General features: G+C 26.9%; 1 protein-coding gene across 2 annotated transcripts in view; it reads left to right on the forward strand.

Moving 5' to 3' along the window:
• Positions 1–937: 937 nt before the first annotated feature.
• LOC145841747 (sodium- and chloride-dependent neutral and basic amino acid transporter B(0+)-like) overlaps positions 938–14,824 on the forward strand; it is a 31,132-nt gene continuing 17,245 nt past the window's right edge. The window contains exons 1-7 of one of the 2 annotated variants that reach the window (XM_082949101.1): positions 938–1,009; positions 1,349–1,423; positions 2,254–2,371; positions 4,913–5,044; positions 9,154–9,312; positions 12,211–12,388; positions 13,739–13,871. In XM_082949101.1, coding sequence (XP_082805227.1) covers positions 983–1,009; positions 1,349–1,423; positions 2,254–2,371; positions 4,913–5,044; positions 9,154–9,312; positions 12,211–12,388; positions 13,739–13,871 — 822 coding nt within the window. In that variant the 5' untranslated portion in view covers positions 938–982. Of the gene's footprint in view, positions 1,010–1,348; positions 1,424–2,253; positions 2,372–3,065; positions 3,128–4,912; positions 5,045–9,153; positions 9,313–12,210; positions 12,389–13,738; positions 13,872–14,824 lie in introns of those variants that run through there. The other variant, XM_082949102.1, reaches the window with a different exon arrangement.

Here is a 14,824-nt window from a genome sequence, read left to right on the forward strand (position 1 = left end):
CTTGTTATAAATAAAAGAGCATTAATTAGTTCTGCCTTTAAGTGAGCGTAGTAGAAGCAGTAAAGCATAGCAGACTTATTATGTTTAGTACTAAAAATGTTATGAGTTCTGCTAACTAATTATTGAATTATTGTTTAAAAAAATTTGAAGCATTTTCAAAACTAAAATTAAAAAAAACGTTAAAAAGACTCTTGTTTTTTGAGGTTGTTGAGGTTTACCAGTTTATAAGTGAGAAGTAGCAATTTTCCTTTATAATATAATTATTTTCCACTGATAGTTTGAGATTTTTAGTTTAATTACTTAACCTTCAGCAAATATAAATATGTAAACTTTTGCCTGTTATTATGTACTATATCAAATGCAATAAAACAGTTAGAAAATTATTTTAAAGTTCGATTAATTTTGAGTTTATTGTTTTAGTTCGTGGTTTTATAAGATTGATTGGAGCATTTAAAACAATCAGAGCAAAACGAAATTTCTTTTGTTCTAATACCGTAAGGTTACTTTAAGAACAAACTTAATCGATACATTATATCTTTTATTATCCTGTTTTATCTGGTTTTATGTATGTTTATGTGTGAGTTAGAAATCATTTCAAGTTTAGCATGAAATTTAATTTACATTGCTGTCAAATAACTACAGTAATGTGATAAAATATAGCTCGAACATTGCGTCTAAATTAAACGTAAATCAAGTTAGACAAACCAATGTTAACCTTTTTACAATTTATACTATATTACCAAGCTTAAGTTAAGATAAGTAAGTGTTTACAACCTAGTAAGTTCACGAATTTTTTTTTACAATTTTAATATGACGTAACAATAAAGTATGTTTGAGAATTTTTTATTCCTAAAGTTTTTCATTAGCAAAACTTGCAGAACAGGCAGTTTAAGTTTTATACAAATAACTTCATACTGATAATTGTAATTATATTTTCAGATTTAGTTTAATAACTTAACTATAAAATTCAAAAGATACAATCATGGATGAAAAACCATCGTCTAAAGAGGTGAGTTATACGCTTTATTTGTTGCATATTCGTTAAAATATTTGTTACATATCTTTTATTTAACATGCTAAATTTTAACAAGATTTATGTGCCTGTTTTATATTTAAGTTTTTCTTTTTTGACTCTATTGTTTAAGTGACTCAGTAATTGATGCCTTTTTCAAACGTTGCGCAATGAATCACAACGATAACATCTATCTAACTCTTTTTGAGCAAAGTAAAGACTATTTTTAGACTATACTCATTTTAAATTAAATAAATATTTCAATATTAATTCTCCCTATTATGAAGATATGATAAAACTATTAGGTTTGTGACTAAATAAAATAAACATATAAAGGTAACTCCTGCTGACTATGAAGACATGAAAAGGAAAGAGGCCCTTCTTGAAAGCGAAGACGCATCATCAGTATCTGTGAGTTTTTTATCAAGATATTATTTGTTTATTTTCTGTTTGTTAATATTAAAGTGTTTAAAATTATTGGAGTTGTTGTTAGTATCGTGGAAAAATTAAAAAACATAATCAGTTTCTGTAAGTTGTTTGTAAATATGATAATGTAGTAATGGGTAATTGATAATGTTTTATTTTTTATCTTATTTCTGTAGGCTGAAAAGACTTTTCAAAATAATAAAGCAGTAAAAAAGTTATGTTGTCAATACAAATCTACCAAACAATACAAAATTATAATTAAAACTAAGATGCATGTGTGTATGTAGTTTTTATTGAATATTATCAATGTTATAATACAAAATGTTTATTTAATAAGTGATAAAAATGAGTTTTTATGTTGTATACGTGGGTAGTTTATGTTGTTAATGTTTATATTATTAATGCTAGTGCACTGTATTTAATAGTCGGCTGGAAATATTTGTCCAATGGTTGATTAAAATGAATAAAATTTCTAAAAGTTTAATGATACAGTGTAACAAATCTTTATTAAAACTATATCCTAAAGGTTTTGAAATCCGTCAAAGTTTTATAAGTTTAGAAAAGCTCTAAATTTTACTCTTCTTTAAAAAACTGGTTAATTGAAAATTATTTTAAAACTATTACGATCATTTTTGTACTTTAATATTTTTTCAGACGAAATGACTTTGTCTAACAAAACAAACACTGTTAGATCAACAACTTTCTTGCATTTTGTGCATTTCATTTTTCAAATTATTTTTACAGACGGAACAGTTTAATGCATTCCGTTTATTATTTTTCATTTTTTTTAATCTAACATTTCTTCTTACCCACAGACGGAAGGCCGTGAAACGTGGGACAAGAAGTTGGACTTCATGCTGTCCTGTATCGGGTACGCTGTGGGGCTTGGCAATATTTGGAGGTTCCCGTATCTGTGTTACAGGAATGGTGGAGGTTTGTTTGTTTATTATAATTTTAATGTTGGGCTGGGTAATATTTGGAGTTTGCCGTATCTGTGTTACAGGAATGGGGGAGGTTTGTTTGTTTATTATAATTTTAATGTTGGGCTGGGTAATATTTAGAGTTTGCCGTATCTGTGTTACAGGAATGGGGGAGGTTTGTTTGTTTGTTATAGTTTTTAATGTGGGGCTGGGTAATATTTAGAGTTTGCCGTATCTGTGTTACAGGAATGGGGGAGGTTTGTTTGTTTATTATAATTTTTAATGTTGGGCTTGGTAATATTTGGAGGTTCCCGTATCTTTGTTACAGGAATGGGGGAGTTAAATATTGATTGTTTGTTTATTATAATTTTTAATGTTGGGTTGGTAATATTTGGAGGTTCCCGTATCTGTGTTACAGGAATGGTTGAGGTTTGTTTGTTTATTTGTTTTGATTTTTAATGTTGGGCTTGGTAATATTTGGAGGTTCCCGTATCTGTGTTACAGGAATGGGGGAGGTTTGTTTGTTTGTTATAGTTTTTAATGTGGGGCTGGGTAATATTTAGAGTTTGCCGTATCTGTGTTACAGGAATGGGGGAGGTTTGTTTGTTTATTATAATTTTTAATGTTGGGCTTGGTAATATTTGGAGGTTCCCGTATCTTTGTTACAGGAATGGGGGAGTTAAATATTGATTGTTTGTTTATTATAATTTTTAATGTTGGGTTGGTAATATTTGGAGGTTCCCGTATCTGTGTTACAGGAATGGTGGAGGTAAACATTGTTTGTTTGTTTATTTTAATTTTTATTGTTGGGCTTGGTAATATTTGGAGGTTTCCGTATCTGTGTTACAGGAATGGGGGAGGTTTGTTTGTTTATTATAATTTTTAATGTTGGGTTGGGTAATATTTGGAGTTTGCCGTATCTGTGTTACAGGAATGGGGGAGGTTTGTTTGTTTGTTTATTATAATTTTTATTGTTGGGTTTGGTAATATTTGGATGTTTCCGTATCTGTGCTACAGGAATGGTGGAGGTTTGTTTGTTTATTATAATTTTTAATGTTGGGTTGGGTAATGTTTGTAGGTTCCCGTATCTGTGATACAGGAATGGTGGAGGTTTGTTTGTTTGTTTATTTTAATTTTAATTTTGGTATGGTAACATTTGTAGGTCCCCGTATCTGTGATACAGGAATGGGGGAGGTAAACATTGTTTGTTTGTTTATTATAATTTTTATTGTTGGGCTTGGTAATATTTGGAGGTTTCCGTATCTGTGTTACAGGAATGGGGGAGGTTTGTTTGTTTATTATATTTTTTAATGTTGGGCTGGGTAATATTTGGAGGTTCCCGTATCTGTGCTACAGGAATATTGGAGGTTTGTTTGTTTGTTTATTACAATTTTTAATGTTGGGTTGGGTAATATTTGGAGGTTTCCGTATCTGTGTTACAGGAATGGGGGAGGTTTGTTTGTTTATTATATTTTTTAATGTTGGGCTGGGTAACATCTGGAGGTTTCCATATCTGTGTTACAGGAATAATGGAGGTAAATATTATTTGTTGGTTTATTATAATTTTTAATTTTGGTTTAGGTAATATTTGGAGGTTCCCGTATCTTTGCTATAGGAATGGGGAAGTAAATTGTTAATTTAAAATTTAACTAAGTTTTATAAACTTAAGCAGTGATTCGATTTATTAACTACTTATTAATAAAAAGTTTAAAACGACAAACTAATGTTGAAGCAAATACAAAAAACAAGTGTTTCGATGTAAAGAAATGTGTACAAATGCAGTGCACAAAACAAACATAATTTACAGCAGATGCAACAAAACTTTATTAAAATTAGTTAAATGCAAGTAAGCAAGTAAAGTGTACGTGTGCAAAATTTATACAATCTTTTTATTTGCACTTTATCGTCAAACACGATAAGATTAATATTTAAATTTGATAAAACAAATATTTGAACTCCTTGAAATCACATTTTTTTATTTACATTTCAACATGCCTTGCTAATTTTTTTCACATGCTTGTTTGATTTAAATATACAAATAAAAACTTAACCGACCTCTTATAGCCGTTATTAGTATATTGTAACAAAAGCAAATATTTAACTGGTTTTAAAATCTCAATGGAAAAAATAAATAACATCTTTGTCTTGAGTCCTTAAATTATAAACGAACGATAGATTCTTCTTTCAAGTATGAAAAATGTTTTTTTCTTTTTAGGAATCTGTTTAACTAAATACAAATTTAGCTTTTAAGTTGTTGTTAATATCAAATGTAGTTTTTACTAATTAGTTGCGGGTAAGATAACATAATAATTTAGTTTATGATATTTAGACAATTAGAAATTATGCAGTATATTTTTTTTTAAATCACAAAAAAAAATTGAAAACTTAAATCCTTTCTGGTTGAAGACTTCATTAGCTGTAAACTAAAATATTAGATCAAGTTTCTAAACGTGTTAAGGTAAAAACCAACAAATTTAACTTTTTATATTTACATAATACAATTTGGTAATACTTATGGTTATTCTCTAATATCAATTACGAAAATTTCATACAGGCGCGTTCATGGTTCCCTACTTCATTTTTCTCATACTTTGCGGGATTCCCCTGTTTTTTCTCGAGTTGACCTTCGGACAGTTCGGCGCCCTGGGACCCGTGGCAATCTGGAAAATCGCCCCCATTTTCAAAGGTCGGTTTGCAAAAAAGTTATTTGTGTATTTAAAAAGAATACTTGTTTATTAGAAATACTATTAAGTGTAGTGTTAAAGTGTTATGTTAAGTATAATTGCCCCAGTTTTCTTGTGCTCAGTATTTTGATGATTTATAACGTAAATGATAAAAATAAATTAGATAATTTTGCTTACAGCTTTACAAAAAGTCTGTAAGCAGTTTAAATTAATTAGTAAGTATAGATACATACTTTAAAGTAAATATACTGTTTAGATTAATGTTAAAGTGTTTACTCAGTATATTGCCCAAATTTTCTTGCGTTCAGTATTTTGATGATTTATAACGTTAACAAAAAAAACATTGTTTAATTTTCGTGTTATAGTTCTTTTTTTATTTCGAGTTTCATATAAAAATTCAAAAAATCAAAAGCAGGTTGATTTTGATTTAAAAAATTAAAAACACAAAAACTTAAACGCTAATAGCTTTAATAAACAAAATATTTAAAAAAAAGAAAACGTTTTTTAGCTACGCCAGTTAAAATATAAATAAAACAACAAGTTTTTTAAACGATACAAGCAGCTTTCTTGTGAAAATTAACTTGAAAAAATTTAAAAAAGAGAATGAGTGTTTATGCTTGAAAAGTTTAGTTATAAAAGCAACTTTGCTTTCAACAATAAGAGCAAACTCCTTATAAGTCTTTGATGTACTATAATTTGTTTATGTAGAAACTCAATGACTTGATTTAAAACATCGATATTAAGTTTAAAAGTTAGATCTTACAGTAATTTTATTAGATTAAATAAAAAGCAAAATATGATTACTTTTATTGAATTAGTTTCTAGTGTTAATGCTAATATTTTAATGTGTTGAAGAATATGTTTATAAGTTCTAAATACGCCCCAATTTTTTGTGAGTAGCAATTGTCTTAATATGTTAAAAAGAGTTTTCAAACTTAAATTCTGTAATTTTAAGTTTGATTTGTTAATCACATTCAATATTTAAAATAAACTGTTCTACTTTAGAAAAATATATAAATTTAATACAAAACTTTGATCGACAAACTAATTGACTAATACCATTTTAAGTATTTCTTAGTTTAAACAGTCCTAAACTAAGTAAAAGTTTTACACGCAGTTTTTAATCTTAAAAAATGTTTACTGGAAATCCAAATACGCTTGTAAAAGTAGTTCTATTGATTTGTATGCGTAAAAATTATTATACGTGTATTGCAAATAAAACCGCATCAGACATCTAGTCATAGGAATAAAAAAAAGTCATTATAATAACAACCAGTCATAAGAATAACAATTAGTCTTATTATTTATAATGTTCATTTAATACCTTAGTATATTGAAATGTTATTTTGTTTTCTTTTAAGCAATATGTTCTGTTGTTGTTTTTTTGTACAGCTTGACAAAAATATGCTAATCCTTATAATTACATAATCTTTTGTTGCTGAAAGCAACTTATAATTTATTATTACATGAACTTGTTCATAATACAATGTTTTACTCTGTTAACCAATAAGATTAATGATATCCTCAGTTACAATAAACTCAACTTACAAATAAAATTGCAAACAACAAAATTATAAGTTATCTAAAACTAAAACAGAGACTTATAAAATTTAAAAACTTTAGTTTAAAAATCAAAGCACTTACTTCTGTTGACCTTTTTTATTGGTAAAATATCCCCAATTGAACTTGTCTTGTGATTTATTGAAACACACATGACCTTGTTTGTTGGCAAAGTGGGTAAAAAAATAAATACCTCAAGCTCCATAGAAGTTGTTCAAGGGGTAAATTGTTTCATTGCTTATTTTCTTTGTTTGACTTTGTAGTTGCTTTTTTATTGGCTTGCAGTAGGGGTGGTCAATATGCAGAGCTTCAAATATTTTTCAAGTTAAAAGAACTTGTGCAGAACAAGTCAATTTTTTTATAAAAAACTATTTTAAAATGTCGGTATACAGTTAAACTGGGCAAGCGGTTAAAAAAACTCACTTCTAGCTTTGTAGTTAGCTTGAAGTATTTTATTGTTGATATGGTCGCTTTACGATATATAAAACGTTTTTATTTCCCATCAAGGTTAAATTTTAAAAATAAACTATTTAATGTTTAAAAATAAAACAAGTTCAAATTTATTTTTAAGTCTCTTTTTATAGTTTTTTATTGTCAAAATTAAAGTCAACCTAATATTTTTCATGAGCCCATTTTTGCACGAGGTAAAACTATAAATTTAAGAATGCAGGTAAAAGTAAAAATTTCTTAAAAGTACCGGCTCGGCTGAAAAAAAAAGTCCAAAATAGCCACGTTACTTTAATTGAATTAAGTTTGTTTGTTTTCGTAAAATCTTATAAATTTTTAACTGTATAATTCCTTTAATCTTTTAATAATGTTTTGTTTTTTACAAAAATTTTAATATTTTTCTGCCAATTAATTGGAAGTGAAATAAACTCTGATCAACCTTTTATGGTTAAAACTTTAAAAGTTTGCACGAGTTTAACTGATTAAAAAACTTTTTTTTTTTTTAATTTTTGGTCCATTTAAAATATTTTCAAGTAGTGCAAACTATTAAATGTACCTGACTCGAGGATCGAGCAAAATTCAGGATTTTTTAATAATTTTTGAGTTACTTGATTTCAATATCCACTGCTGTTATTTTTAAGATTGTACAAAAACTGCACAACTTTTGGTAAAAAGTAAAATAGTTCAAAATAAAAAAATTTAAAAGTTCAAATTGGTGCAAACTTCCAAAATATCCAGACTTTGTTTTGAAGTTTTTCCAAAAAAAAGTTTAACTTTTCATAGTCATTGCTATTTTTTTATAAAGATTTAAAACTCTTTTTGGCCTTGTTCTTAACATAATTAAATGTTTCCATGTGTTTAGCTCTTTCTTCCAGTTTGTCATTCTTTTAAAATAATGTTTTAAATAGATAAAAGTGAAAATTTTTAATTGTGTTAAATCGGGTGCTCAAACGCATCCAAATTAAAAAAAAATATTCTGGTCTTTTTTTTGGAATTTTCCCAAAAAAAATATTTTAGGTCAATTCTGTTCACAATCATTGCTACTTTTTAAGTTTGCGCAATAGTTGTGAAAGCTTTATTAATTAGTTGGCGGTTTGTTGTTAACTCAAAGGTTTCAACACGTCTAAATTTCCAAAATGTTCAGGTTTTTGTTCCAATTTTTTCCCAAACTTTTATGGTTCAGTTAATTTTTATAGCCACTACTGCTTTTTTAACGTTGCAAAAAATTTTGCAATCTTTTAACAAATAGTTAGCGATTTTTTAACAAAAATATATCAAGTTACAGCGTGAGAAAGGAAATAAATTTTGAAAGCGTTTGATTACGGATCGTTTTACTATTAGTAGCGTGCTAACTTAACTGTTAGTTCAGCCGCATGTTTTGAAATAAAGTTTTTAGTTTTAAGGCAAATTTACTTGGAACAAAAGTTAAAAATTTTAACTGTTAGTCTATGCTTGTATTTGTAATACAAACCAAATAAATCTCTGTCGTTCGCTATATTCTAATCTATCTAGTAAGTATATTACTTTTATGCTTGACAAAGGAATAAACTGCTCAAAGTATTATTTTAGTTTTAAAATAAGTGTAAATAAATTAGCGTAAACATTAAAACAGTTACATTTAAAACAACAATATGAAACAAAAAATACAACAAACGTCTAAACTATTTTGTGACTACAATCTTTCTTCAAAAACTTATCCATACATAAAAGCTGCTTCATAATTATAATGATCTGTATTTAGACAAAAGTCTGTTCAGTCTCACACACATTCTCCAACATATGTTTTGTCATTTATTTTAACTTAATTGCTATTCCTTCACCGCTATGACAGTGCAAAACTAACTAGTATTTTAGATTGTAGTTTTTTTAAATGAAATTCTAATACTGTTATTTGTTTAACTTCTTTACTAATATACACTATATTATGTATATATATTTTTTAAACAGCTTAAACTATCTAAAGAGAAATCTTATAGTAACTCCTACTTTTTAGGTATTGACAATAACTTTATACTGCTTAAATTTTTTAGTTTTCATATAAGTTAATGTAAATATCATATGGAAAAATGTTACATTATTAAACAAATTGATAAATTTCACGCAGGAGTTGGATTTTGCATGCTGATGATCTCGTTCCTGGTGTGCATCTACTACAACGTCATAATAGCCTACAGCCTGCACTTCATCGTCAACTCTGTGACGTCACAGTTACCGTGGGCCGACTGTGGGCACGATTGGAACACGGACTTCTGCAGGGACTCCAGTTAGTTTTGAATAATTTTCAATATTTTATTGTTTTCGTTTATTCGAGCAATAATATAAAGATTATAGTTACCGACTGCGGACTGGAACGCGGAGTTTTGAAAGGATGTCAGTAAACATCAATTAATAATAAAAATTATAATAAATTTTATTATTGAGCTCTCCTTGTCTCCAAATCAATTTTTTTATATGCTTGTAAATATTATTATATAACTTTTATGTACAATTCAACTCAGGATAATACTCACAAAAATATATATGCTTATAAGGATTATTATATAACTTTTATATTTAAATCAACTCATAATAGTACTTACAAAAAAAAAAAATTTTTTGCTTATAAGGATTATTGATTAACTTTTATATTTAAATTGAACCAGAATAATACTGACAAAAAATATATGCTTATAAAGATTATTATATAACTTTTATATTCAAATTAACTTAGAATAATACTCACAAAAAATATGTATATGCTTACAAAGATTATTGTATAACTTTTATATTTAAATTGAATCAGCATAATACTGACAAAAAATATATGCTTATAAAGATTATTATATAACTTTTTTATTTAAATTAACTTAGAATAATACTCACAAAAAATATGTATATGCTTACAAAGATTATTGTATAATTTTTATATTTAAATTGACTCAGAATAATACTGACAAAAAATATTAAACTTTAAAGTTATTTTTTCCCCCCGCCTTAAAGCAAATTGTGCTGGTTAAACTTAGCATGCTTACTCAGAATATAAAAGTAAACAAATTGACTTGTTTCGGTTTTTAGTTGCCTTAAAAAAAACATTTATAATTTTTTTACAAAACCTAAATCTAAAGGATTATAACGGTCAGTTTAACACTGATGCATTACTATCTCAATCGTTTTACTTTATTTAGATTGATTATAATTGGATCATTTTGTTGCTAAAGTTAATAGTAACCATAAAAAGTTATTAAAAATTAAATTGATAAAATATAGATTAATAAAGCACTATGTAAACTCATGAAATTTTGGGTACTTTTTTTCAACAATTTTAACACAAATTTTTCCACATTCGATGAAAAAAAAACATTCAAATACACTAACAATGCTTTATTATCAATTATACATCATTTCAACTATAGTCAACATTACTAATTTGTTTTTTCTTTTATAAGTTATGCTTTGTGGAGAAATTAATGCACGTATATCTTCGAGTGGGTGGTAATATGAAACTACTTGAAAACGCAAAAGTTGCTGTGTTGTACTATAACTAAAACTAATAATAGTAATAAGATGTTATCTATAGCAGGTTTAAAAAGTTTAAGGCAAATCTACAAGTTAATATTTGTTGAACAACCTTACTCAACAGTATTAACAAAAGTTGTTCGAAAAATTCTGTTTCAAATAAGCAGTTTTGTAAACTATGTAAATTTACCAAGTTATCTGTATATAGATGTTTTAAATACATACTGCTTTGATTAATCATAATCATATGTCTTACAATATTGCTAATTAGCAGAGATATCATGATGGCTGGCAGCCAAACTGTTATGTCTATTTCATAACATATGACATACAGGCTACTGGCTCAGGGACAAATGAGTTTGTAGGGGTTTTTTAGAATAAAGCCAACAAAACATAAGCTGAGTGATCATAACAGTTAAAAATAAAAGAGATAGTTGTTTTGTTATATGTAAATTTTATTAATTTATGGCTTCTAGTTGGTTGAAAACTGTAATCATGTTATACAATTTAATATCTATCTAATAAAATGTTTAAGTATATCTAGCCTGTTGCTTTCTATATGCTACCAGCCCACGTTTTAGTCTTTTACAAAGTTGAACTTAATGTGTCTAGTTTTACTTATAATTCACAGCCATTTAAAAGTTAAGTTAGCTTGAAAGCCTTTACATATAAAAAAAAATCAAATATTTTTTTTTCATTAAAAAACGTCTTAAGGACGAATGCATAAAATAAAATCATTTGATATATTTCACTTGAACTGTTTGTTTTAAAACGCTAAAGAATTTATTAAATCATTATAAAACAGTTCTTGGTTTGTTATTATCGTTACTAGGAACTAAATACTAGAAAAGCTTTAAAATGATTAAGTTTCATAACAGTTTCGTTATGACAATAACGCTGTGAGAGAAAAACTTTACAATAATATTATTTTAGTAGTAAACATAACACTCGAGTGTGAAGTAGTATGGTTTTGACAACTTGTATACGCTGTTTTTAAACTAAATACTTTCATTTTTACGCTTTTAAAATTAAATGTTTCGAGTGATAATAAATTACTTATGACAACCTAAAAAGTTTTTTTTTTGAAGTTTATACTTGTACTATTGCACTCATTACTTCAAATATCTTAAATTCTTAAACACTTAAAAACAATTTTAAATAACACTTTTAATAAGGTGCATAACTTGTTTGCTTTTTAAAAACGAAAAAAAAACTTGAGATTAGCTTAAAAAATGCTTATTATGTTTTTTAATATTTAGAGCACATTTGAACTTTAACCTTTCTAAATGACCTTTTAGCATTTTTTAATTTATTTTCAAAAACCCTTAACATAAGAATAGTAAACCGACATTAGTCATCAAAAAAAGCAAATAAAAGCTGATCAACACACCAGATAACCCTTATAAACATTTACAACCAATTAGCAATATATTTTACCAACTAACAAAATATTAAAAAAAAGTCATATTTAAAGTTATTTGCAATGTGTTTTTTTGAAATTTTTTACTTTCCAATTTTTTAGTAACTTATTTTGGTTACACTTTTACTCTACAGATATAATATGAAATAATTTAAAAAGTCATACTTTAAGTTATTTGCAATGTGTTCTTTTGAACATTTACTTTACATTTTTTTTCAATAACTTATTTTGTTTACACTTTTACAGAAACCCCGCAATCCCAGCCCCCAACTTCGTACCCTTTCAATTGCTCCAAGGGCCAAGGCTGGTTCGCCAGCGTCGGTACCACTGTTAAGAACGTGACGTCACAATTGAATGTCACGTCAGAAGTATCTTACAACGGGTCGTGCGTTAACTACAACACCTCCGCCCAGGAGTATTTCTCGTTAGCTTTTTTGTTTATCAAATTAAATAAGTGATTTTTACATTGTGAGTGATAGTTAGATTGTTTTAACAGGAAAAAATTATTTAAACTTTTTGTTGGTTTCTTTATTTTGTATTTAAAATAAGTGTTTAAAGAAGTTGTTGGTAAAGTAAACTAAAAACCCAAAAAAATACTGATTGTTGTTTATAAGGTTAAAAGTTCTAGATTGTTAATAAGAAATAGATGCTTAATCTTTTTCTTTGATTTTAAAAATAATTCTAAGATGTATACCAATAAAATGTGAAATACTTCTTGTTAGTTTCTTTATTTTGTTTTTGAAAACTAACAGTTGTTTGTTGGTACATTAAGCACTAAAAATAATTTACTTGATTATTTTTTGAAGACATTGTTGGTATTGTTAGTTATTTTATCTATAATATTGAGGGCTTCAGGTTATAAAAAAACTAAATCGGTTTTGATTATGTTTGTTTCTTCAATTAACTTGAAAATATACAATAATGTACACTAAATATGAGCTACAAGTATATTGAGATTTAATTTTATTAGCAATTTCCGTTTTTTTTTTTTTCTGACGTGTAATTTTTCACTGAAGCTTATAACATTTTAGAAAACATGTACATTTTCAATGAACAAATTACGTAATTTGAATTTATAGAATTTATTTTTTGAAAAGCACGTTAGCTCATCGTGAAAATAACAAATGAATAGTTTTTTTATGATAAAACAACACACCCTAGGGCCTTTTTTAACTTTATTAAGTTAAAAGAGTTTTAGTGAACTAGGAAATTTCATTGTTCCCATTCAAAAGTTTAGTTTTGCATATTTTTTTATTAATACGTAATAAAACAGTGATCTTTTCTCACAGCTCACTTGAAAAATCGGCGTAAAAGGAAATAGGTCGATTTTTTAAAATAATAACCAAATAAAAAAACACTTGATAAGAATGTAGCATTTATGAATTTTTAAGAAGTAGAAAATATTTATCAGAGGATACTGGTAGTATGAAATATTTAATTAAACTTATATATTATGTTAAATATTTTTCTACTCAGTAACAAAGTACTGCAAGTTTCATCTGGAACTGAATACACTATTAGTTTTAATGTTTTGTTGATATCATATATTGTAATTTTATTTATTTTATTAAACAGCAACAAGGTATTGCAAGTATCACCTGAAACTGAAGACACTAATAGCTTGAAAATCTTATTTAACATATATTGTAATTTAATTTTATTTGTTTTATTAAACAGCAACAGAGTGTTGCAAATATCAACTGGTATTGAGGACTCTATTAGTTTGAATACTTTATTGATATTAAATTGTAATTTTATTTGTTTTTTAAAACAGCAACAAAGTTTTGCAAATATCATCTGGCATCGAGGACACTGGAAGCATGAACATGCAACTTACGCTGGCTCTACTGGTCGCCTGGGTCATCGTGTTCTTGTGCCTTTTCAAGGGAGTCAAGTGGTCCGGAAAGGTAAAGAAAGTTTTGATAACTACTACTAACTAATTATGCAAATATTTAAACTGCTTGATATACGTAATATAAGTAACAAGTAATTAACTATGAAGTGTTTTAATAATGGGAATTTTTGTGGCCTGGGTTATAAACTTGTATACTTGTGCCTGTTCGAGGGAGTAAAATGGTCGGGAGAGGTAAAAATAACTAATTTTGTACGACATACAACTGTACAGTGTTGCTCTATTTATTTTGAGTTTAGGCTACTATTTATGGTGTAAAACAGGTCATATATTTTTAAACTTTTTCTTTAATTAGACTATTTAGTTGCATGGAAAGATAAATACTTACTTTTTCATGTAGTTTAACTTATAATAAAAAGATTGCACAATTAAAAACACAACTAAGTTATCTAAGATATAATTAATTAATTTTTGTAGTGGTTAAAGTGGTCTGAGAAGGTTTGACATTAACTTTTTTCATGGAGTGTAATTTACTAAGAAAAAGTTGCGTAACAGAAAACACATCTAAAGAGGTTAAAGTGGTTTTGGAAAGTTAAACTTATTATAACTTAACATAGTCCAATTAATTACGAAACAAATGTAAGATAGGTAACAAAATATTACAGGTTATGTTTTTACAAATAATTTTGTGATAAGTGTGTATGTCCCATAAACTCTATGTCACTTTAAGGCCTCTTTTTTTGTTCATAAATAGTTACTAATACCTAAAAATAAAAGCCTTCGGCCGAGTTATATTGCTACTTAAGAAAAATAAAACGTACAATTTTTCCTAGTATTTAAACTAAATATGTTCTTATTTGATCATAAAGTAAAAAAAATTGTCAATTTTCTTGAAATATAATTGTTTTTATATATAGTATTAATATAAAGTCATAAAGAATAGTTGACTTTTTTAAGGACGATTTGAGAAAAACTTAAATATTATACTATTGTTCCTGTCAGTCATTA

Source organism: Thalia democratica, chromosome 7 (genome assembly GCF_965202585.1).
Source record: "Thalia democratica chromosome 7, ktThaDemo2.hap1.1, whole genome shotgun sequence".
NCBI classification, from domain to species: Eukaryota; Metazoa; Chordata; class Thaliacea; order Salpida; family Salpidae; genus Thalia; species Thalia democratica.